The following is a 22,627-nucleotide window of genomic DNA, read 5'->3' on the forward strand; positions in this document are numbered from 1 at the left end:
TCTTCCATCCTCCCTACAGCATCCCAAACATCGAACCCCCATCTTCGGCTCCGATGCTTACAAGCTCCACAAGTGACTGCCGGCAGATTCGGGTTTCATTTCCGCCATTCTACGCTTCGCTCCTTTTTCCATTACCAAGATGGAGGGCAGCACCGAGGGCCACCGAGTTCTCAAGGCATGTGACGCCTGCAAGGCCCGCAAAGTTCGCTGTTCCGGTTAGGTTACCCGCTGCGAGGAGAATGCGTCTTTAGTGGGAGACTTGCTGACTGGGGAATGCAGGTAACCCGGGCCCCTGCACACGCTGCATGGTAACCATGTCCCAGATTCGCAGGTTGAAGATAATACCTCTGCTGACACTGGCGGATAGCAACGGAAGACGGAGTGTCACTTTAGCCGAATGAAACTGCCCCGGAGACAGCAGGGTAAGGAGTAATCCCGTGGTAGGGTAGTTGAACACCGTCCGCTAAAACTCTGCATCGACAGTGGCCACACAATTCATATCTACACCCTCCCCACCAAGCACGAATACGCAGGAGCATTGTTTGACAAGTTCACCAGTAAGTGAGACCTTTGCAGAATTTCCGATCAGTCAACTCACTGAATCCGTAGAGCTACGAGTTGCCACAACTCCACGTTGATCGACTGCTTCGTGCTCGGACTTCCGATGGTATGAGAGGAGATATACAGCTTACATTGAAGGTATGGGACCAATTCTCATGCCTCTGCCTCGACACAGATACCGAAGCTAATTTCGCCAAGGGGAACGGACTCTTTGGCATGTCCACACCAAGCCATACATTCTCTGCGGCATCCTAACTTTGACGCAGGAGGAAACTACAGCCTCAGTTTCTTTTCGGATAGCAGGCTGTTGTCTCTATCTACACGTTTAGGGAACAGCAAAGTGAACGAGTTGGTTAGGCGAATATCCACGGTCATCGATGGCCGCCTGAAGCCAGGCAATGCTGTGTCCACCGGGAGTCTGTCGAGGCAAGGGGCGATGCTAGATGCCGGCGCGGACAAGTGCGCTGCATCAAGATGGATTAAGTGTTTCGTATCCCCCACCTCGCAAGAGCGTCCTATGCAGCTTCTGACCTGACAGCCAGTGTATTTCCGACACCTACATCCATTTTACCCTTTCCTCGACCAAAAATCATTCGAGACCGCCGCCCAGGGCGCCAGCTTCCCAAACCTAGTGAAGCAAAACAAAGCATGGTCTGCTCTGTACCACTCTGTGCTTGCTCTCGGGTGTCAATTCGACGGTGGTGGTAGCTTTGAGCCAGGCAAGGGCAAAGCCTGGAGCCTGTTTTCCACCTCCCTGGCTCTCTTCCCCGACCTTCTCAATCTCCCTGATTCCCTTACCATTCTCCAAGCCTTGGCGGCAATGACCGTCTATGCCTCCGGCATATCGTGCATATCGATTGAGCACGTCATCGCGTCGGAGGGTGCTAGGAGGGCACAGAATCTCGCGCGCGCAAACCTAACTGGCAGCGCTGCTCACACGTTCCGCAAGACCTTCTGGGTCCTCTATTCGATGGAGAAGGTGTCCAGCTTTTACTTTGGGCGAAGCTCTGTAAGATAATCTGGGCAGGTTGTCATTTTCTCTCGCCATGTTTCATGCTGATAGGCCGCCTAGGGGTTTGTTGACTGTGACATTGGGTGTCCGATTCCCAGCGTTCCGGAATCGGTCTTTGGAGACCTCGACTGGTTTCTGACATTTGCGCGGTATTCCCGACTGCTCTCCCGGGCCCTCACGTCTCTCTTCTCCGTTGGCGTCACTGGCAATCCCAGCACCTACTATCTAGCCGCCATTGATCAGCTTAGCTCCGAGCTGGAGCAATGGAGGATGTCCGTGCCTGCTGATTTCCGGCCCGGGGAGCCTCTTCGAGCGCGCAAACTTCTGTGGGACAAGAACAACGAGTCTCTGGTTGTGCAAGCGGCTTACTGGACTCATTATTTCTATGGCAGTTTTCGTCTTATTTTGTGTCGTGCAACCCTGCAGCTCGCCGCCCAATGCGACGGACTGGTCATAATATCACGCCAGGCGGAATGCAAAAGGCTCATCATGGAGACCTCGCGGTCAATTTTGGAACTAACTGCCCTCATTGACGTAGAGCCTTACACCCCTCTCTGGTGAGATATCTTAACCCAGACTGATAGTAGCGTCCGGCATGATAAAGTTCCAAGCTCACATATTGTCGTCAGGATCCTGGCCGGCATGCCAATCATGGGACTATTTGTCCTCTTTGACATGGTCATACAAAATCCCAAGCACCCTGAAAACGCGAGTAATTTGGCCTTGCTTGACGTATGTGCCGGGCATTTCAGCCGCCTCGAGTACGCCAGCGGCGGCTCTCTTCCCGGCTCGCTCATCGCAGAATTTGCGTCCATTGCGAGGGAACACGTCAACAATGTTCGCTGGAGCGGCTCCGGAGGCCCAACGCAAGATAATACCACATCCTCTTCGACCTGGTGGCAGAGCTCGCCAGTTGTGCCGGCTCTTCAAGTTGAGTCGCACGGTAGAGCTCCTGTCGGCCAGCTAACTCCCGACGAGCAACAGGTTGAACTACCACTGGTGAGGCTACACTCTTCACATTCCTGCTCTAATTATGTACCAGTTGATCTAAGACTCAGAGACAGACTCAGATGTCGCACACCGAGTTCGAGGGCCAGAGCTCTGTTTCTGTGGATGACGCCTTAAGCTTCCCGATCAACAACACCTGGTACGGAATCGACGACGAACTTCTTGTTGGGACAGATATTATGAATTTATTCAATTACATCATACCTGGGATAGATCCAGTGTTTTGTCAGGGTTTGGCCGAAGAGAATGAGTTTACTGGTAGCCGTTGGTAGCTTGGTAGTTCATTCTCGTTAAACTAACCACCCATTCACCTTCGCTGCTACGTCTGCTGCCACATATCCTAACTTGTGGGATGATTCCTCCCATGCACTTTGCCTTTCCAGAGACAACTAGATCATCACACCGGATTAGAACCATCACATGATAGTAGTGACTGGCCGATTGCTGTCCAGCTCGAGACCTTCCTTCATCCGGTTTCTCCTCTCGTCCACCCAGCTCTTCCACTTGGCATGCGCTTGCTGGCGCTGTTCTATAAGTTCTGGTGTTTCTCCCCAGTAATTCACCTTATGCTCCCGCATGAGTTCGTCCATGTCGTATCGCTTATACTCGGTCCCATTGACAAGAAAAGTAATGTCCTCCAGCACGCCTTCGTACAGAACAGTCCCATAATTCATGGTATAATAGTTGAGATACAAAATCGTGTCGAGATGTTGTATCATGTAATCGGCAAGCCGTTGCTCGGCGGGAATCGAGGCATCATGTGGTCCGCAACCATCTTCCCCAGGCCTCACTCTTTTGTCGTACCCTTTGTCCCCCCAGATGATGCTCTTGTGAACGGCACCATCTATAGGGGCAACAATGTTGACGACAACCCTCTTGACCGCGTATCGAGGTGTAAGGCCCTTCTGCATTCCAGACCGTTTACCTCCTAGGTAGCCCGGCCCATCTGTGAGCACCCCGGTCAGCAGCTTGTGGAAGGACCAGACGGCGAGTGGCGGACCCCCATCGCCGGGACTGAAGCTCAAGCTTCCTCGGAAGCGCTTGTCAAGGTCCTTGGTGGGCTCGAAGAGTCGAAACGAGGCGTGGATAGAGTCTATATACTGCGTCCGGGGAAGTGCGGGGATGGTCCAGGTCGTCCAAAGGCCGTAAAACTTGAGATACATGATGTCGACATGGTAGCTGGTGGTGGTGGTACGCTCAAGGACGTCCTTGACCTCGGCATGGATCTGTTTATTTACCAGGAGGAGAGGGAGAGCAGGATTGCGCAAGGGCAGTTGCCAAATCCCAGCACCACCGAATGCGTCTTGAGACAGCCTCTTGCGTCCCTTTTGGCTAACTGCGGGACAGGATGGCTGGTCAGCCAGGGAACAGATTGCCTCCCTAAAGACGCTGAGCCGAATCTCGAGTGGGATTTGAAGGAAAGCCATAGCTAGCTTCATACACAGTGTGACTCGGTTGTGGTTGTGATGAACTAACTTTGGTCACTGGCTCACTTGGTGGGGTGCCGGAGGCCTAGGGTTGGAACTTAATTGTGCCCGCCCCCACTTATATGGTTCGCTTCAGGGCGTTCCTTCGGCTTACCCACTATCGAAGCAGGATCTGGTTTTATCGCACCGCACCCCACTCGGCCCTCACCCACATTTGCGAGATTCTCCCCGCGCGCATGTGAAATCCAGGCGACATTCCTCTCGACGAAGACGGGCTCGGGAACGCGGAATTCAACAACCGGCACAAGGACTGGGACGGCTACGACTTTGCCTACGAGATCATCTCCGTGTACGAGCTGCGAAAGCCCATCTCCTTCGCAGAAATGAGAACAACATACGGATTCAAGGCGGTCCCACGGGGCTTGATTTACCTACCCCAGGAGATGGGCGAGCGTGTGGTGTGGCGCCAGCAGAAGCCGATCCGTAGGAACGAGGAGACGGGCCTGCCGGGATGGGTCCCCGATCTCTTTGTATTTTAGCAGGAACTATAGTAATGCAATCAGCGGGGCTTCTTTCCTGCCTCCTGACAGCCCGGGCTTCTGCCTCGGTAGATCCTGTACCCAAGAGTCACAGTCCCACTCGAGCTGGTAGTCGATCAGGCAATCCCAGTTACTGCCATGGAGTTCACAAAGACCACGATGTCGCCGTTCCTGTGAAAGATCACCGCAAAGCCCTCTGTCAGCTTTTGGATCCCTTTTGCGGAAAGACTCGTACCAAATATGAGGACGTCCGGCCGGAGAAATCCTAGGTACAGTCTACGTCCTTTTCATGGACATCCTCGGACAGAGAGGACAAAGTCGACAGCTTCCAGACAGTTTAAGATCCATTTTCCGTCTTCGTTCCAGCTGCACCGTCGAGCACAGACTGAGCATTGGAGAAGATGGCCGATGATACCACTCCGAAGTGATTCGGCGGTGGGGCCGTATTTTTTGGGGCCCTTCCCCCGGCCGTTCCGTCTGCGCATAAGCTTCCCCCTTTCCCCGCGTTTCCTTCATATCGATATCTGTTGGAAACGGTCAATTAACTGATTAAATTCAGTGTATGTTCTGTCTCTGATCCGTCGAATGCGGAGATCATCGTAGACCCAGTCAAAATACGGATTAAGAAAGAGGATGGCGTTAAGGTGGGTAGAACTAAATTAGACACGCCAAGTACGGATCTAGATGCAATTTTTTCAACAAGCACGGTGGCGCAGTGGAAGCGCGCCGGGCTCATAACCCGGAGGTCATCCGATCGAAACGGATTCGTGCTATTATAATTAATTTTCATCTTTTTGCTTCTCTCCATGCGACTATAGGTGAGGTTGCCCTTGTTTCTTTTCTGCTCTTCAAACATATTCACTTGTGGGCCTATGACATGGAAATATGGGGAAGCGTTTCTACATCAGTACTAAAGTAGGCTCCTCGACGATCGAGTTGATGAAGTGGTTCTTGTTGCAGTCGGGCAGGCCGTTGTTGACGGCATTAGCATGAAGCGCGTTACCGAATGTGTTCTGCAGAAAGAAGCGGCCGCCGCCAGCCGGAAACGATACTACCGGTGGGAGGTAGACGCGCTATGGGGAACCATGATTGATTACTGGCTGAGAAGCTGTGCCAAAAGGCTCTGATTAGCAAATCCGCCCTTTTTTTTTCAGCCCCCCTCGCCCCCTACTCTCTCATCCTCCCTGGGTGAGGGTTCTAGTACGTTTGAAGGGCTTCTGTAATATTGATAAGACCAGGAGGTAGCAGGTAAGATAGCATCTTTGCACAGCGAGAGAGGTTCAAGTAACTGTGCCGAGGTGCGTGCCTGAGACTCTTCCCATCAGACGACAAAGGCAGTCCATACAACCGTCGCCGATTGTCCGGACGTGCGGCTCAGGGGCTTCGGACTCGGCTGGGTGCTGATTGACTACGCGGGCACGGGGGATCGAGCCCGAGTTTGTACCCCCGATCTTTGCAGTAGAAATACCCCCACCCAAGCTGCAAGGACGAGGCGACCCAGGCGAATGGAGAGGGGGAGTCTTCCAAACGACTGGGAGGCACATAACAGCAGCTCATCTAAGATAACTCGCGCAATCTTGATGACAGTTGGGGTCAATGGTTCGCAGTTTGGCAGTATGGCGTGGCAACTAACTAACTACATGCAAGGTTGAGCAATACACAATACACAGATAAACCTATCAGCTTCTGAACATAATGTACCCTGGCTTTAACCTTTAAGAAGATCCCATGCACCAAAGTATCTTCCAATCAGCAAGTCAAAGGTCGAGGTCCTGGAATGGTGTAGGGCCTTCCACCGCCATTCGGGTTACCCATGGTATCGTAGATGTTGACAAGAATGCCAGGATCGTTCGCGCTGTAAGCTCCAGGGAAGCTAACAAGGTCGGTGCCAGTGCTGGTTCCAGAACCGGTAACGTGGATCCTGTTTTTCCCCGGGTTAGTTTGTGTTTGTGTGGGGTCCATTGTAGAACCGGGGAGTGATGGGGACTCGTCTTACTGTGCGCATTCCATGTAGAACTGGGCCTGGCCCTGCTGCTGGGCGCTGTGGAGGGCGATCAGCTCGACGCGCATGAGGTAGTCGCCGGGCGCCACGCATGTCGGCATGGTGAAGTAGTTCCAGCCCTGGTTGGCAATCATGGTGTCGACTGCCCAGGTTCCGCCGTTCAGGCCGTCCTCGGCAATCTTGAACCACTTGAGCCCCGATGTTCCCGCGGTGGCTGCGTTGTCGACCTTGGCGAGATATGCCATGATGGGTCCTTGCCGCCGCCATCATCAGCTTCAACATCAACACACTGTGGTTTGCTGTCGGATTCACTCACCCTTGTGGCTCCGAGCGATCGGGTTATCCTGGTCATTTGAACCCTGTGCTCCCCCGATAACATGCCCCCACCAAGCGCCGACCTTCGCCCCGGCGGGAATTGTGATAATGGTGTTGTCCTTGAACTGGAGGGCTTTGTTGCAGGCGAACTCGCCATCGTTGACGTTCTGGATGGGGTTGTCGCTGGATGGCGCACGAACGCCCTTGAGCTGGCCTTGGTCCGCTCCGTTGACCGACACCTTCTGGAAGATGGTGTGGCCTGATGCCAACGCCGCGAGGCTGAGGAGGGCTGCCGGAATCTTCATGTTGTCTTCGAGGCTGGTGGTTGATGGTTTAGAGGCGAATGGGTGCAAGTCACGGCACCGCCTTGAGAAAGACGTGCTGGCAGATTTATAGCATCTAAGCATGCGCAAATTGAATATTATTGTCCGAGTCAGTAGCAGGTTTGGCGGGGTGGGCTGATCCGCCCTAATATCGCGAAATTACCCGGTTCAAACTTGTAGGGGCGGCACATATTGGGTCGGCATTTGTCCAGCAACAGACATATTAATTAAGCTGGGGACCCCAGATTCTCATACTCCAGTCATCGGCAAGGCGGAAGTGCAGATGCCGAGGGGGTGCTGCTGGGTTGATTGTCTGACCAGACTTGATCATTTGTCCACCAATGACAGCCACACCCGCGATGGTCGACATCTTGCCTCAACCCGGGAAGGAAGTGTCACACGCTTCAGTGTATGGGATCTCGTTCCGAGTGGCCGACCAGGATTTAGTTTCGCTGGTGCTGACCTGGCATAAGCCGGCTCGTCATAGCCATTGCCCACACCACCAGCCAAGACCTGCAGCTCTCCAATCTCATTGTCGGCGATAGGTACATGTATATCGCAGAGCTGCCTGAGAGATGCTACAGATGCCACGACTCTCCTTCCTTTTGGTAATGAATGGTGACATGACGTGATGTTAAATTGAAGCTATAATTAAACTAAGGATGAGCCCGAATACACCAACTGGAGAACGATCACCTGGGACTTTCAGGCTCGTTCGGCAACGCTAACCCACATCTCCTTCTGCAAGAAGAGGTTGTGATTGACGCTTTGCCAAGGTCTAGTCGGGTACACCAACTGGAAGTCAAATTGCCGCCATAGCTAGGTAGGGCGACGAGCAAGATTTCTTAGCCACGGTTCCTCGGCACCATAACGAGCAAATTATAGGGAACATGGACTTACCTCGAAGAATATCTTGTTAAGTTCCAGGAACGCGATTGGCTTTCCCGCACACGCCCAACGGCCATAGCCAAAGATAAGCTCCACGGTCCGCCGCATTTCCGCGGCTTGATCCTCCCCTGCCTCGGTCCATCTCTCTGGGCGAAACAGCTCTGCATCTTGGCCGAAGATGGACTTCTTGTGGGCCATGGACCAGGTGCTCGGTGCAATACGCGTGCCTCCTGGCACGAACTTGCCGTCGATCATGTCGCCTCCTGGAGGCACCTCCTTGAGGGTGAGACCAACGAAGGGAGGATGGATTCGCATGCCCTCGTAGATGACGGCCTGCGACACGATCAGTACCGGCACGCATTGATTACTTCTCGGCCTTGGATTAATTACTACCTACCTGCAGGTAGGGCAACCTCTCTCCTTCAACACTCTTGATTGGCTTGGACACTCTCCCTGCCCCAACTGCCTCGTCGATCTCGCGGACGAGCTTATCGCGCACGCGTGGCGTGGTCATGATGTACAGCATTGTCGCTCGTATGGCGGTTGCCGTGGTGTCTGAGCCTGCAACGACTTGAAAGATGGCCTCCGTTTCGCATTGCCGCTGGTTAAGCCCATGCCGAATGAAGGCCCCCTGCCGGCAGATTAGTTAGCCACCGACACCAAGGCTTACACCCCTCTACGATACGGGCTCCTCACAATCATGTCTCTTTGGTCAGGTGCGTCCGGACGGAATCTCTCTCCAACGATGTTCCTCGCAAGGCTGTGGGACATTTAGCTCCATGCAAAAAGGTCCACTAGCTAATTGATTAGCGACTCACCCCATCAGCTTCCCCATCCCGTTCTTGTCCGTAGTTTTCGGTCCTGCCAAGCCCAGCACCAGCGGCGACGACATGAGCCTTGCAAGCGCAGGGACTTCGGCTGAGAGGTGCATGACCGGGGCGACTTGCTCAATGATGCCGAGATATCCGTGCATGTCTTTCTCGTTGGCTAGAAACCCAAACTCCTCCCCAAACGCAATCTTTGTGATGGAGTCCAGGGTGAAGTACTGAGCCATCTTCGCAAGATCCAGCGGGACCAGCACACCCGGCTTGGAGATGTACTTGGCCCTGATCTTGTCAACCATGGCGGTGAGCACGCTGTCGACGTCCATCTCGAGCGCCAGGTTCTCCTTCCCGCCGTACGCCGCCGCAGTCTTGGCCTTGAGCTTATCGTGGGCGGACGTGCTCATCAGGCTGAACATGCTGTCCTCATACGGGTCCAGGCGGTTCAGCGCGTACCACGACGACCGCGTGTACCGCGACCGCGCCCCCGAGGTGCGCCGCAGGATCTCCGGGTCGTCGGTGATGAGCTCGTTGGGCCCGATCCGGACGACCGGCCCGTACTTGGCGCTCGCGTCGCGGTACACCTCCCACATGCGCCCGCTGAGCGACGTCCGGGCGATGTAGAGGTAGGAGAAGGAGGCGAGTGCGGGTCCGTTAAAGGCCCGTAACCGGCGCCAGGCTAGCGCGCTGGAGACGGTGTACCAGAGGATTAGGGCCGCGAGGCAGGCCCCGAGCATTTGGGGTGTTCCGAGCTCCATTATATTGCCTGTTGGCATAGTCTCGAGTGAATGAAGAAGAGGGGGGAAATGGGACGAGGGCGGGGCAGAAGGAATTGAAAGAGCGCTTGGCCTATCTCAGTTCTACACTAGACCTTACTCAGTCAGACCCCTGTCGCAAGCAGCAAGTCACAGGGGTTTGCTGAAGATGTGGTGATGCGTTTTGGTTGCTGTTCTTGATGTCACCATGGTGACAGAAGAATCTCTTGACAACACGCCGATGCACGCAAATTCAAGAACGATAATTCAATTCCCTTCAAATGTAGTACAAGATACTCGGTGAAATCAAATCATCCCAACTGTGGTTGAGAAACTCTTCTCTCGATGTGTTGGAAGTGTTCCATTCTTGGCGAATACCGCCTGCGTCTTTAAATCCCGGGTCAACCTAACTCAATACAGTAAAGCGCTACCCTCATAATGCCCAACTACACTTCCCAATTAAGGCTAGATAACTCTCTCTTTTATTACTTATTTCTTGGATGCATTTGGTCACCGGCATAACATCTCGCCATTATTCCCACATTTCCTCGAAGACACAGGCCTACTCTAGAGTTATATCCAAAGCCGCTAGAAATTGTAGAAATCGAATGCCTTCCCTCTCCTCTCTACCTTCCATACTATGTGTGGATCAACATTTCCCAGTTTTATCCATGACTTGGCGAAGAGCAGCTGGATAGAAGCATGATTCCATATAACTGGCGTCAGATGGAGAGCTGGAGTTAGGTGAGCAAGGTAGGTGGCCTTCTCGCAGGGGATGTAGTCGAATTGATTACAACCAAACAGATGTTGAAATGTCGTGAGTATGCTCCCTTTGGATCTCAGGATTCCTCAACTGATTAATTGGGACTGAAGGTTGGGATGCCATTTACCTGTACCGAGGTTTCAAAGGAATAGATATGGCCGAGATGCGGATACTGTGCTATTAGGGTATATGATGTGTAGAGCTAGCAGCTCTCAAGTGATCTTGTCCGGTCTCGCTCGACCACCTTATCCTCCCCAAGCTCTGAAAATCGAGAATATCCGAGGCCTCCGTAAGGGGGAGCTTACCAAATCTCTACACTTCGGGTCACTTCACGGCAGGGGGGGGCCGATCATAGCGACGCAGTCCGCCTCCAATAGCTTGGAGGCAAGTCTGTAGACGATGAAGTCTGAGCTACACTCTCTTAGGCTAGAGACGACGAGGTTGGAACATGGCGTGAAAGTATTTGACAACTGTGATTCCCTTATTGCAGGCGGGGTCAAGGTCAATTTGGCATTTGACTTTGGCTTTGGAAACGTCGGGTGATGTCTGGTCACCCGGAGGGTTGACTCGATTTGTCTGGCGAGGTGGCCAGGTCTCTTGTATCTAGGTTTGAAGCGCTCGACGACGTGGTTGGAAGGAAGGGCGGTATCCCATGATATCCTCTTAGGCTAAAACGCCCGGAAGGCTGCCTTAACAACTCGTGGGGTGGCTTGAACAGCCGGCATGACCCCAAGTGTCTTGCGGGGTGACATGGTGGTGAGAATGCGGCTTGAATGCTTACCAACAGTACCCTGCTGCTCCCAATGCTCTTCGGGGTGGATGGAGGGGGCAGCTTGGACAACAGACTTGGAGGTGCTCACCGAGAGGTGCGTGGGGGTTGCTTTCTTCAGCTTGGTCTCACATTTACCGTGCTATCTTCTTACAATGTCTTGGGATGAAACTATCTGATGGACTGACAGGGTCAGAGTAGTTAGAGCTATCACCTTCATAGCTAACTAGAGCGGTTTTGACGACGATTCACCCTTCGACAATGGCTCTCATGCCTCCACACCCAGTCCTTAATTAACTCCCAGCGGTCCCGATTGTTCCTATGATAGCCCCAACCAGGGGAAGCAAAGACCTCGTGAAATGCAGCCATCCCCACCTGACAACCAGCTCCCTCGCCTCACCGATCCCCTTCACTAATGGCTCCGTCTTACTCACGACCTCCAGTCGAAACAACTCGTTGTTCGTGGGCACCATGACAAGCCACGTGAACGGCAGCATGCTCACCGTCGTCAAGGCTGCCAGCGCAAACACACCCCAGGATGCTCGGGCGCTGCGTCGCTTGGCTGCTGTGTAGGCGTAAAGGAGAAAAGTCCCGACGGCCATGGTGGGAAGGATCTGGTGTCCGTAGTGGTACATGCGGACCCATTGGTGGAAGAGCTGGGGTGCATCCGTGGTGGTGTCTAGGAAGACTGGGACGGCCATGAGGGAGAGTGACATCATTGCTCCTAGGTTGGGGTTGATTAGCATGAATGGTCATCTCGGCGGGGAATTGTAGTTGATTCATTGGTGCAAGATACCTGAGAGAAACGACCCAGTCACCACCGCAGTTGCTCGAGCGCTAGTCGCAGACATGATGGTCTCGGTTCGTGGATAATAATGACGAAGTAACTAAACTCTCCTCTGGAGAACTGGGCTGGTTCTTGGGCAGGTTGCAGAGGGCATCGCAACCGACCCGCTTGTTTAATAGACCCCGTTTGTTCTGACGGAATGAGGCGTCGGAGTATCAACCCGAGGTTCGGAGTCCGCGTGTCGGCGCATCGGGACGACGCCGCCCCTAGCGTCCGAAACACACCACATGCTCTCATCAGACCGCTCAGCACTCATTATAACCCCAATTCTGACTTGGATCGGCCCCTCAAACCGCCCGATTACGGTTTGCCATTGCTCCAACTTACGAACAACATGGCTACTGCCCTCGAAATCCCACCTCCCCCTCCTGGTGCTGCAGAGAGCCAGTTCCTTTGCCTGACCATCTGTGGGTATCGTCGACATGGCATGAGCGAAGAAGACTACAGACACCATATGACCAAAGTCTCTGCACCAATGACCAAAGATCTAATGGTGAAGTACGGCGTCAAGCGATGGACTATGGTGAGGCTTCTCTAATGCAGCGGCCTTCTGGCTCTTCTCCCCTACATCAGCTAAAGCTGACCTTTAAAGATTCACAACACAACAGAGACTCGCGCCCTCATGAGCAGGCTATTCGACCACCAGATGGCCAACTTAGCCGACTTTGACTGCTTCAGCCAAGTTGTGTTCAAGAGTGTCGACGATTACAAGAGGATGAAGGAGGATCCTTGGTATAAGCAACACCTGGTGGGCGATCATGAGAAGTTTGCAGACACAAAGAGAAGCATGATGACTATTGGCTGGATCACCGAGTTTATCAGGGACGGGGAGGTAGTGGATGGGATGAAAGACTGTTGAGGAACTAAAACTGATCATGATTTCAGGCCGCTTTAAACATCGTGACAGAAAATTAGACTACTAATCCTTAAGATGGCCCTGTCCACGGTAGATAAGGATGTAGCCATGGGAAGAAATGTCTCAGCAACCCCATCGAAATGCAAAGCGGCGTCCCCCGAGGAAACCTAGCTCCCACCCCCCTCTTTCCGTTGACCACGCCGACGTTCTTCCCATCATAGGCTCCCTCCTGGTCATCCGCCGCCTCAATCATACCGGCCGACAGATCCAGGTAACTGATGAAGCTCTCCTCTTCGTCGAGCGTCAACTGGTGCCCGCGCGCGACGTCCACCGACAGGCCGCCCGGCTTGATGAAGATGGTGGAGACCCAGTCCGAGTGGGAGCGCAGGAACTTTTCCGCGACGCGCAGGTCGTCGTAGATGTGCGAGGCGGCGCGCAGCATGACGGGGCGGAACCAACCCGGCATGTTGCGGGCGAGATAGTCGTCGATGGTGGAGGAGCTGAGCAGGACCAGCTTGGGCATCTTGGTCTGCGGACCCGACTCCGTCCTGATCTTCTGCAGCGCCTGGATCACGGTAGAGGACAGGTCCTGGCTGAGCGTGCAGCCGGGGATGTTGTCGTTGCTCGTCACGACCAGGAAGACGGCGCTGGTGTTGCGCACGCAGTCGACCATGAGGTCGACGTCGAGGATGCTGCCCTCGAAGACATGGACTTGCTTGTTGTCGATGACTTCGGGGAGAAGACGGTGCAGCTTGGCCGTGTTGCGGCAGTAGGCATGGATTCGGTTGCGGGGTGACTGGAGGAGGTTCTGGATGAGAGCTGAGCCACAGTTGCCTGTGCTGCCGAGGACGGCGTAGGTAGTTGTGGCGGTAGCCATGATAGGAATGCTGGTGGAGATTTGCGGTTCAGAAGACGCTTCACAAAAGGGATGCCAGCTGCTATCGCCACGGGAATATTGGACGAACTGGCCCTGCTCTCCATTTTTAAGCAGGGTGCTTTTCTGCCCTCCAACCCCCGCGATCCCTCTGTCTCTCTCCTTGCCCCACGACCGATATGCTGGGCCGGGCACCCCGATCGTAGAGCCGGATCGGGGAATGCGCCAAAAGTGCCTCCCTGTTTAATAGAGTACCCCGATGTTTTAAGAGAGTGTAACCCTAATATTGCATTTACCAGATGATGTTCCAACCAATCGCTATAAATCCCGCGAATATGCATGCTCATAACAGTCTCGGAGTCCGAAGCATGTGGGTCGCCCCCCACGGATCTTGGCTGCCCACATGGTGTCGGCAATGCTGTCTACCACATCAATATTGTGCATATGCATATCGTCATTGCATCTGTTGCACTACATCCAAAGCTTGTACTACGTTACTCGTTCTTTCCTGCGATACGCGGAATTTGGCATTACCACCGTTAACTCCGGCAATGGCAGCTTCACAAAGGCACCTCCTCCACATCTCGTTTGCTGCTGACTATCCCCCTACACCGACTTTACATTAACATTCGTGCTCACCTAGACACCCGTAGACACGCACATAACATAGCCTTTCTCTGCAGCTACCTTGTCAAACAGCTACACCCCTCTCCACCTTGTTCTACTACCCACCGCTGGAATGTCATACAGGTCTAGCCCTTGATGTTGAAACCGCTGTGGCAAGGCATTACGCAGCTAGGGTAAGGTATTAGATAAGACCAGCTGAGAAGCTGCCCTTCGGTCCGAGGGCTAGTGCACAGCCTGCATCGGGCATTACCTTGTAGTGGCAAAGAGATAAGCCGACACGCCCAATGTGAGACTTGATAAGACGCTGGCACACATTGATCCACCGCGCGCCCTGGAGCAGTCAAACATGTTTCTTCCTGTCACGACCGGGCTTGGAGATGGAGGGTAACAAGAACCGAGGCGGCTACCGCCAGATCAACAAGGCGCTCAACATCTGCGCTTTCGAGGACTATCTCGAGGCCCAACAGTCGCGTCTACCAAAGATCGCCGACGTAGAGCAAATAAGCCCCCGGGTGATTCGCGTGCTGGGCCAAAATGCTGGCAAAGTGAGTTCAAATTCCTCTCCTCCTGCATACATAGGATACTACGCCCAGGGTGTCGTAGCTAACCGTATTTCATTCCTAGTTCACGCTGCAAGGCACCAACACATACATCGTAGGAACCGGCGCCAAGAGACTCATCATCGACACAGCCCAAGGCATTCCAGCCTGGGCCGACCTAATCTCCTCGACCCTCTCCGCCTCCAACACCAGCCTCTCGCACGTGCTTCTCACGCACTGGCACGGCGACCACACAGGCGGCGTCCCCGACCTCCTGCGCCTGTACCCGCACCTCTCCGACTCGGTCCACAAGCACACGCCGGGCCAGACGCAGCAGCCCATCGCCGACGGACAGGTGTTCGCCGTCGAGGGCGCCACGGTGCGGGCGGTGCACGCGCCGGGCCACTCGCACGACCACATGTGCTTCGTGCTCGAGGAGGAGAACGCAATGTTCACGGGCGACAACGTCCTGGGCCACGGGACAGCCGCCGTCGAGCAGCTCAGCACGTGGATGGCGTCATTGCGGGTGATGCGGGCGCACGGGTGCGCCGTCGGGTATCCGGCGCACGGGGTGGTGGTTGCGGACTTGCCTGGTAAGATTGATGGGGAGCTGGCGTCGAAGACGAGGCGCGAGATGCAGGTTATGCAGGCGCTGAGTAGGGTCAAGAGGAGCGGGGTGGGGGGTGGAAGGGGGAAGGGTAGTGTCACGGTCAAGGAACTGGTTAGTGCGATGCATGGGGATGGGCTGGATGATCAGGTTAGGGCGTTGGCGGTTGAGCCGTTTATGGAGGAGGTGTTGAGGAAGCTGGCTGAGGATGGGAAGGTGGCGTTTGAGGTTCGGGATGGGGAGAAGAAGTGGTATGGGATTCAGATTGTGCAAGTGAACTAGCTAGATACAGTATCAAGATAGACACTGTTGAATTGTTTTGCAAAATCCCCCTTCTATGATTTCTTCCAAGTCGAGATGTCCTTGTGCAGGCTTGCATCTAATTATCCAGGCATTAGTTGGGCACTTGGCATGGATTGCAGCCCTGCAATATAAGGTGCGATTTGGCCAGAGAATAGCACGTACGACCATACCCAGTGGAGAACTCGGGATCCCGTCCGCTCTCCCATAGATAAGCCACTGAGGGCCGGATCAGTAGTTGGGTCGGTGACGACCAGCGAATCCCCGGTGTTGTACGTTTTTTTTTAATCCTTTTTGCCCTTTTTTCCACCGTCCGGGCTCGCGTTTCTCGACGGAATATATCAGACTCAGTCTTTACACCGATTTTTTTTTCCAGTTTGGTGGAATGACGCATTCCGGTATTCTATCTCGCGGTGCGTTGGTCGAGCTCAATGCTCTTCCTCTTACACCGAAGCGCAGCGAAAATGGCTCTCTCTACGGAGCTCTCCGTGATTATTGCCCTCAATTGATTCGACTTTATGCATCTGAACTGGAATTTGAGCTTGACCTGGGCTGAATCCTGCAGGGCTTGGCACTCGGAGAATTGCCGTCGGGAATCTCACATCGGGATCACGGCGATGACGGGATCGGGAGTCCAAGCCCGAGACCCGTCCAGGTTCATCGCTAGGTCGGATGAGCTAGACATAACACCTCCAGGCCGGTCCAAGTCCACACATGCTTGCTGCACATGCTGCGTTAACGAGACAGCAATAGCAGCCCAGCATGTCGTTTGGAACCATCTACACCCACAATGTAAGCGATGGATGACTCGCCGTATAATCACCGCTCCCAACTGACACCCATGCCTCTGTTCAGCCCAACCCCCGAACATTCGCCATTTTGGCCGTGGCGAAAGCCCAAGGCCTCAAGTTGGACATTGTCTACGCAGACAAAAAGAGTAACCCGGAGAACTATGAGAAGCTTCTCCAGATCAACCCACTCGGCCAAGTGCCTGTCTTCGTAGGCGCAGATGGCTCCGTGCTAACCGAGTGCATTGCCATCGCACTCTACAGTATGTGCCTTCTTCCTCCCCTGAAATGTCACGCACCCACTGAAGAAGAACAGTCACATCACAGAGCGACACCACGACCCTCCTCGGCGCCAACAGACGCGACTACTACAACATCATCAAGTGGATGTCCCTGGCCAACTCGGACCTGCTGCCGGCCATCGGGGGCGTCATCCTCCCGCTCATCGGCCGACCGTTGGACGTGCGCAAGGACACGCAGGATTGTCTGCGTGCCTTCTACAAGGACTGCCGGCTGATGGAGAACCACCTGCAGAAGAGCAGGTATCTGGTTGGGGACCAGTTGACGTTGGCGGACCTGTTTACCGTGGGCATGCTGGTCTTTGCCTTCATGGTGTTCCACAAGGTGTTGCATGTCGAGTATCCGAGGCTGACGGAGTGGTTCAACGAGGTGTATGAGATGCCCATGTTTAAGGATGTTGCGGGGGATTTGCACTTGTTGGACGTGCCTTTTCCGGCACTGCAAGAGGATAATTAAAGTAGCATGAATGTAGCCTCTCAAACCTTTGACACACATTTCCTCATCAATACCTTCTGGCCCACGTTGTACTTCTTCTCTTGATGTATTTGAGACAGAATGAGCCACACAACATCACGATGACAGCAGCAGCATTGCATAAGCATCATGCACATTGCTAGTTCTGATACCTACTTTCAGAATCTAACACGGCGTAATCATAGAGCGATTACAAGGTATTTTCACGTTCCGTGTTATGAGAAAGACTTTTGGTGTATTGTAATTCATCGCCACCATGCTCATCCAAAGTCTCCCGTTCTTCCCCCTCCATTCTATCGCACAATGCAAGGTGGGTTTATGCTGCGCCACCATCCAGCGTGATACTCTTTCCGTTGATCCATTCACCTTCCTTACTAGCCAGGAAGCAAACAACCCGAGCAATATCGACCGGGAACCCGTTCCGAGTCAAGGGCGACGCATGAGCGGCCATCTATCCAACGTCAGTAATGCCACTGGCCACCACCAGCACGGGTATAAACTAACCTGCTGCCGCTCCTCAGCAGTATACTTCTCCCCGCCCGGGATGTAATGGTGCGAGACATCGTGGAACATATCCGTAACGGTACCGCCCGGTGCGACGGCATTGACGGTGATCTTCTTGTCACCGCAGTCCTTGGACAAGACGCGCACAAACGAGTCGATGGCGCCCTTGGACCCCGAGTACACCGAGTGGTTGGGCACGCTGAAGTCCTTGGCCGTGTTGGACGACGTCAGGATGATGCGCCCACCCGGGGAGAGGTGCCGGTACGCCTCGCGCGCGACGAAGAATTGCCCGCGCGTGTTGAGGCTGAAGACACGGTCAAATTCTTCCTGTTGGGGGGTGGTTTTACGTCAGATATATCTGGGCTGCTGTCGCTCCTACCTTCCAGTACGCTGTCTCGGGATGGGAGAGAGAGAGGAAGAAAGGGAACATACCTCGGTCACATCACCCAGATGGCCGAAACTCACGACGCCCGAGTTGCTGCACACGATATCGAGGGCTCCAAAGTGGGCGATGGCATCGTCCATGAGCTTGGTCGTCTGGGAGACCTGCCTGACATCTGCCTGGAAGGCGACGGCGTCTGAGCCCAGGCTCTTGATCTCGGCCACGACCTTCTCGGCCGACTCTCGCGAGTTGGCGTAGTTGACGACCACTTTTGCGCCGCAGCGGCCCAGCTCTACGGCTATGGCTGCTCCGATGCCGCGGCCAGATCCGGTGACGAGGGCGACTTTGCCGTCGAGGCGGTAGGGGATGTATGGGGCTGACATGCTGGGCGTCTATTGGGTGAGGAGGCTTGGTTTCAAGAATGCAAATGGTAGAGGCGATGCGTACACTGAGACTTGTCGGGTGCGCCATCGAGAATATAATCATGTTTTCGGTACATTACACATTGTACCGGCATCCGTATGCTTCGGTCGGACAGTCGCGCTTATGGCTGTACCCTGGATTGCAAGGTCCGTGCCAAGCCCCTTTCCCGGACTCCGGTGTCGGTGGGCGGTGGTCGGCAACCGGGTTCGAAGGTATCGGAGATAGGCCAGCCAAATATCCGAGTCGCACGAAGAGGGTGATAGGGGACGGTTTACGCATCTGACTCTCCGCTAGCCCAACTCAACCCATATGACTATGGCAAACTGGAGCCCAGCCTTCTTTTATGGTTGTGCAACGCTTCGCGGGGCTCTTTCTCCCCTTTTTTCCATTAGTTATGTTTTACTTTTATTTTTGCTCCAGTATCGTAGTTTTGGTATGGAATTGCAAGCCAAGGACTCCCTAGCACAAGACTAAGGAATTCAGGACGAGGATTAATACTACTGTACTCACGTTGTTGTCACCTCTTTATCGAATCATGACCCTCGCTGGGGCCGCGTGCTCACCACACCCAGCCTGTCTCGCAAATGCTGGACTGGTGACTTCGGATCAAGAGTGCCCGCTGGCTTTTCCGTCTTTGGGTGGTCATTCAAGTTATCCCTCCCATCAGCCGTAGCAGGGGTGGTGTCCGTGTCTCCCTTGAGGTTTCAGCTATGTCGTATAACAAGGAATGCAATCAAGCGGGACGGAACATGCCCTGGACTGGCTGTCTATGTAGAACTTGGTAAAGAGCAACTCAGTCCGATCCTCCCGAGCGAAGTCGTCTTCTAGCAGGTTCCACTAGTGATATGCAGTTGGGATGCAGTTGTGGCCAAGCTGGGATGCAGTTGGGCCGTGATATTGATTTGTTGGCAGCCATCGTTTAATCTATGCATTTATTTATTCGTGTATCTGCTCGGCTGTATCGTCTAAGCGGGAATAAAGGAAAGTCGTCCAAGGTAGGAAGGTTCCATTGTTTGTTGGCTGGCTGAATCGCCCGCTCCCGACTCTCCAGTCAAGTAAAAAAGGCACCCAATCTCCATAGCGAACGCCATCTAACCCAACACAGACCCTCTCGAAATGGGGTCTACAGCGAAAATAAAAGACGCCCCCCCCATCCTCCAACCCCCCTCCCTTCACTCCTTCCTCAGCCCATCCACAATCTCCAACGACAGCGCCCTAAGCTGCTTCCTCAAGTCCATCCCAAAGTGATCAAGAATCACAGCCGAAAACGCCGACCCGGGTTCCCCCCCGCGTCCCCCCTCCTCGTCTGCCCCGCCCGCCGCCTCGCCGTCCATGCACTCCTTGAGCCTCGCCGACAGCTGGTTGACAAGCCTCTGCACGCGGTGCAACTCGCTCAGCACCAGCTGCGCCGCCATGTGCGCCGAGTCCTCGCCCTCGAGGCAGTAGCTGCCCACCACGGCGGGCGCGTGCAGCACCTGCTCCAGGTGGCACAGGTGTCGTCCGCTACCACCATCGACGACGCTGCTGCTGCTGCTACTGCTGCTGCTACTGCTGTTGGTCAGACCGGCCCCTCTGCCCTTGCCTGCCGCAGCGGCGTACCACCTGAGCACCTTGAAGACGATGAGCGCCATGAGCGAGAGGAGGAAGCCGTCGTGCGAGCACGAGCACTGCAGCATCGACCCGATGGCCTCGATGGTGCCGCGGTTCTTGGCGATCACCGTCTGGATCGTCGGCGGCGTGGCAGTTCCCTCGTGGTGCCCCCCGCCGTCCTGCTTGGCCCAGGCGGCACAGGCCGTCGACGTGTTGGGGAAGAGCTGCTTCATGAAGCCTAGCGCCTGGACGAGGCAGCAGCAGGGCGCGGAGTCGGCTGCTGCTGCTGCTGAGGTGGAAGAGGCTTGGTAGGGCGGTTGTTCGTAGTTGGCTGGGGAGGCGCCGCTATTTGGGGTGGAGCGTGGGTGGGAGAGCGGATGCATCTCGAAGAGGGTGTCCTCGAGGAAGGCGAAGGTGTCGAGGAGGGTCGTGGCGCTGGTGCCGTTGCTGCCCGGTCCGCTTGCGCTGCCGCCCCCGTGGCTGCTGCTGCTGCTGTCGATACCCGTGGAGAAGAAGTGCGCCTGGTCTGCGGGGTCGGGGTCCGGGTCGACCGTGCCAGGCATGGAGAAAGACATGGGTGACGCGAAAAAGTCGTCAAGGTCCGCGGTGGAGTATTCCGGCATGCCCGAGGAGGATAGTGCCGGATCCGGATTCACGGGACCGACATTTGGGAAGAGGCTGGAAGAGGAGGTCCCGGGCGCTGTCGGTCTCGGCGAAGGGTCGACGAGGGCTGGTGAGGGTAGGTAGTCGGCCGAGACCATGGAGTTGGTGGCGAACCAGTTGCCAGGGGGGTGCATGCTATGCTTTACGTTGATGGTACTGCTGCTGCTGGCCGTGGTAGTGCAACTGCTACCCTCGCTCACGGTTGAACGACGTTCATGATTCGTGCGACCTCCGCGTCTGGTAGCAACATATTCGCAGACGAGACCGCGTTTTGCGCACCGGGAGCACGTTGGTTTCTCCTTGTGGCACTTCACCTTGGACGATGCGCAGGCATAGCAGCTGTCGCGCAGCTTGGGCCCAGCAGGAGCGGCGGACCGGCGAGAGGTGGAAGGTGAAGGCGTGGGTATCCCAGAGCCTGGAGAATGTGACGCGGCCATTGTGGTCGATGTCGTCCCGCGGCGGCGTTGGGAGGGGGGGCGGGTGGAGGAGGAGTAGGAGTACCTTTGGGGAGGAGCGACAGCGTCAAGTGACAAGCACCAGGGCGGACGGGAGAAGATACTCTATGCGCATATTGGAGCCAGATTACCGAGTCTACAAGTACGTACGTAGGTTCACCCCAGATCCAGGAATGTTGAAAGTACGGAGGTCGCCCTCCTCCCCTGCATGTCAGTCAAATGGGTAAGCTGAAGCGAGGGCTAGATAGGAGAGTTGCTCCGCAGGCGTCCCGAATGCAAATAATGTCCAGATTTGAACAGGAGAGCTGAATCGCAATCTGGCACCTGCAGCTGACAGCTGACATGCAATTATTTCGCTTCCTGTACGAATTACGGATTACTGCACGGCTTTTGCAACACAGCCACCACCCATCACCGCATTTGGTTAACATTGCGGGGAGTTTCCTATTTTCTGCTAACTAACACTTGGCAAGCTTGGTGTCTGTCTGCTAACTAACCACTTGTGACTGAAACCTGCTCTCTCTCCATCATGGAAGTTTGTCCAGGCTTACGCCACAGCAGTGGGGAATAATAAGCTACCGGAGCTGAGCTGACTGTCTCCGCCGTTGTGCTACGCTGCTGTGCTACGCTGTATTAAGTATGCAGGGATAAGTGGGACCGTTAATCTTATCTGCAGGACTTCTCGTACTGCATAATCCCGACTACTTGCATACTCTACGATATCTGCTGATAACACGTAAAGTAAACTATTGATTGGTCGACACCCCAAACCTGACCAAAGGGAGACCGAAGGGACGGCCCGGTCTTTCACCTGCACTTGCACTAGTAAGCAAATCTCTGCCGAACAGACTGTGCACTAGCAGTGCGATCCAATAAGCGGGAGTCGACAATCTATCTAGATAGACTTTGCAGGGACTTTGCAGGGACTTTGCATTAGTGGGTGGGTGTAACGCAGGGTCTCGATAAAGCCACACTTCGTGGGTGAATCGAAGGCGAGCGAGGCGAGTCCGAAGCGGTGGGGCCGGGGTCTCGACCTACCCAGTAGGTGCACCAACACGTGTAATTACATGTCCAGCACTCCAAAATACTACGTCGGGCATGAGGGAAAGATTATTGCAACGTAATTACCTCCTGTATTCCGTACTGTATGAGCGATGGCCTCATTTCACAACCCCTCCATCTGACCCCGGTCAAGCATGTGCCATTACTCCACGC

The 22,627-nt window shown here is 54.6% G+C and overlaps 12 protein-coding genes and 1 non-coding gene across 13 annotated transcripts; 6 read left to right on the forward strand and 7 right to left on the reverse strand.

Moving 5' to 3' along the window:
- Positions 1-18: 18 nt before the first annotated feature.
- QBC33DRAFT_549959 (fungal-specific transcription factor domain-containing protein) lies at positions 19-2,902 on the forward strand. The gene is made up of 11 exons (XM_060429022.1): positions 19-215; positions 280-308; positions 368-422; positions 484-557; positions 610-699; positions 760-775; positions 828-1,046; positions 1,104-1,570; positions 1,634-2,130; positions 2,203-2,572; positions 2,638-2,902. The coding sequence occupies exons 1-11, from the start codon at positions 140-142 to the stop codon at positions 2,851-2,853; spliced, it is 2,109 nt and encodes a 702-aa protein (XP_060279554.1). The 5' UTR covers positions 19-139; the 3' UTR covers positions 2,854-2,902.
- Positions 2,809-4,068, reverse strand: QBC33DRAFT_549962 (uncharacterized protein). The gene has a single exon (XM_060429023.1). The coding sequence runs from the start codon at positions 4,018-4,020 to the stop codon at positions 2,998-3,000; it is 1,023 nt and encodes a 340-aa protein (XP_060279555.1). The 5' UTR covers positions 4,021-4,068; the 3' UTR covers positions 2,809-2,997.
- Positions 4,069-4,213: 145 nt separating this feature from the next.
- Positions 4,214-4,690, forward strand: QBC33DRAFT_549963 (uncharacterized protein). The gene has a single exon (XM_060429024.1). It carries the CDS (start codon positions 4,392-4,394, stop codon positions 4,545-4,547), a length of 156 nt encoding a protein of 51 aa, XP_060279556.1. The 5' UTR covers positions 4,214-4,391; the 3' UTR covers positions 4,548-4,690.
- A 558-nt stretch (positions 4,691-5,248) lies between these two features.
- Positions 5,249-5,320, forward strand: QBC33DRAFT_t75. Its single transcript has one exon. It is a non-coding gene; the product is annotated as a tRNA-Met (tRNA).
- Positions 5,321-6,296: 976 nt separating this feature from the next.
- On the reverse strand, positions 6,297-7,179 carry QBC33DRAFT_499515 (glycoside hydrolase family 61 protein; the record flags this gene model as incomplete). The annotated part of the gene is made up of 3 exons (XM_060425642.1): positions 6,866-7,179; positions 6,544-6,802; positions 6,297-6,468 (listed from the first exon to the last, which is right to left on the reverse strand). Exons 1-3 carry the CDS (start codon positions 7,167-7,169, stop codon positions 6,297-6,299), a joined length of 735 nt encoding a protein of 244 aa, XP_060279557.1. The 5' UTR covers positions 7,170-7,179.
- Positions 7,180-7,797: 618 nt separating this feature from the next.
- Positions 7,798-9,709, reverse strand: QBC33DRAFT_549966 (cytochrome P450). The gene is made up of 5 exons (XM_060429025.1): positions 8,894-9,709; positions 8,772-8,835; positions 8,473-8,706; positions 8,088-8,408; positions 7,798-8,006 (listed from the first exon to the last, which is right to left on the reverse strand). The coding sequence occupies exons 1-5, from the start codon at positions 9,670-9,672 to the stop codon at positions 7,893-7,895; spliced, it is 1,512 nt and encodes a 503-aa protein (XP_060279558.1). The 5' UTR covers positions 9,673-9,709; the 3' UTR covers positions 7,798-7,892.
- Positions 9,710-11,310: 1,601 nt separating this feature from the next.
- Positions 11,311-12,095, reverse strand: QBC33DRAFT_549967 (uncharacterized protein). The gene is made up of 2 exons (XM_060429026.1): positions 11,980-12,095; positions 11,311-11,907 (listed from the first exon to the last, which is right to left on the reverse strand). The coding sequence occupies exons 1-2, from the start codon at positions 12,032-12,034 to the stop codon at positions 11,477-11,479; spliced, it is 486 nt and encodes a 161-aa protein (XP_060279559.1). The 5' UTR covers positions 12,035-12,095; the 3' UTR covers positions 11,311-11,476.
- Positions 12,096-12,332: 237 nt separating this feature from the next.
- QBC33DRAFT_622963 (EthD domain-containing protein) lies at positions 12,333-12,937 on the forward strand. The gene is made up of 2 exons (XM_060432865.1): positions 12,333-12,553; positions 12,623-12,937. The coding sequence occupies exons 1-2, from the start codon at positions 12,365-12,367 to the stop codon at positions 12,887-12,889; spliced, it is 456 nt and encodes a 151-aa protein (XP_060279560.1). The 5' UTR covers positions 12,333-12,364; the 3' UTR covers positions 12,890-12,937.
- QBC33DRAFT_549969 (putative NAD-dependent epimerase/dehydratase) lies at positions 12,888-14,039 on the reverse strand. Its single transcript, XM_060429027.1, has one exon. The coding sequence runs from the start codon at positions 13,761-13,763 to the stop codon at positions 12,957-12,959; it is 807 nt and encodes a 268-aa protein (XP_060279561.1). The 5' UTR covers positions 13,764-14,039; the 3' UTR covers positions 12,888-12,956.
- Positions 14,040-14,387: 348 nt separating this feature from the next.
- QBC33DRAFT_479851 (beta-lactamase-like protein) lies at positions 14,388-15,822 on the forward strand. The gene is made up of 2 exons (XM_060425318.1): positions 14,388-14,932; positions 15,012-15,822. The coding sequence occupies exons 1-2, from the start codon at positions 14,765-14,767 to the stop codon at positions 15,813-15,815; spliced, it is 972 nt and encodes a 323-aa protein (XP_060279562.1). The 5' UTR covers positions 14,388-14,764; the 3' UTR covers positions 15,816-15,822.
- Positions 15,823-16,544: 722 nt separating this feature from the next.
- QBC33DRAFT_549972 (glutathione S-transferase) lies at positions 16,545-17,410 on the forward strand. Its single transcript, XM_060429028.1, has 3 exons — positions 16,545-16,625; positions 16,689-16,884; positions 16,938-17,410. The coding sequence occupies exons 1-3, from the start codon at positions 16,596-16,598 to the stop codon at positions 17,375-17,377; spliced, it is 666 nt and encodes a 221-aa protein (XP_060279563.1). The 5' UTR covers positions 16,545-16,595; the 3' UTR covers positions 17,378-17,410.
- Positions 17,411-17,627: 217 nt separating this feature from the next.
- On the reverse strand, positions 17,628-19,004 carry QBC33DRAFT_499535 (uncharacterized protein). Its single transcript, XM_060425643.1, has 3 exons — positions 18,332-19,004; positions 17,900-18,226; positions 17,628-17,846 (listed from the first exon to the last, which is right to left on the reverse strand). The coding sequence occupies exons 1-3, from the start codon at positions 18,662-18,664 to the stop codon at positions 17,712-17,714; spliced, it is 795 nt and encodes a 264-aa protein (XP_060279564.1). The 5' UTR covers positions 18,665-19,004; the 3' UTR covers positions 17,628-17,711.
- An 862-nt stretch (positions 19,005-19,866) lies between these two features.
- On the reverse strand, positions 19,867-21,660 carry QBC33DRAFT_549974 (aflatoxin regulatory protein-domain-containing protein). The gene has a single exon (XM_060429029.1). It carries the CDS (start codon positions 21,392-21,394, stop codon positions 19,877-19,879), a length of 1,518 nt encoding a protein of 505 aa, XP_060279565.1. The 5' UTR covers positions 21,395-21,660; the 3' UTR covers positions 19,867-19,876.
- Positions 21,661-22,627: the final 967 nt, after the last annotated feature.

The sequence above is a fragment of the Phialemonium atrogriseum genome (assembly GCF_030411735.1).
Source record: "Phialemonium atrogriseum strain 8032-3 unplaced genomic scaffold QBC33scaffold_32, whole genome shotgun sequence".
Lineage (NCBI taxonomy): Eukaryota > Fungi > Ascomycota > Sordariomycetes > Cephalothecales > Cephalothecaceae > Phialemonium > Phialemonium atrogriseum.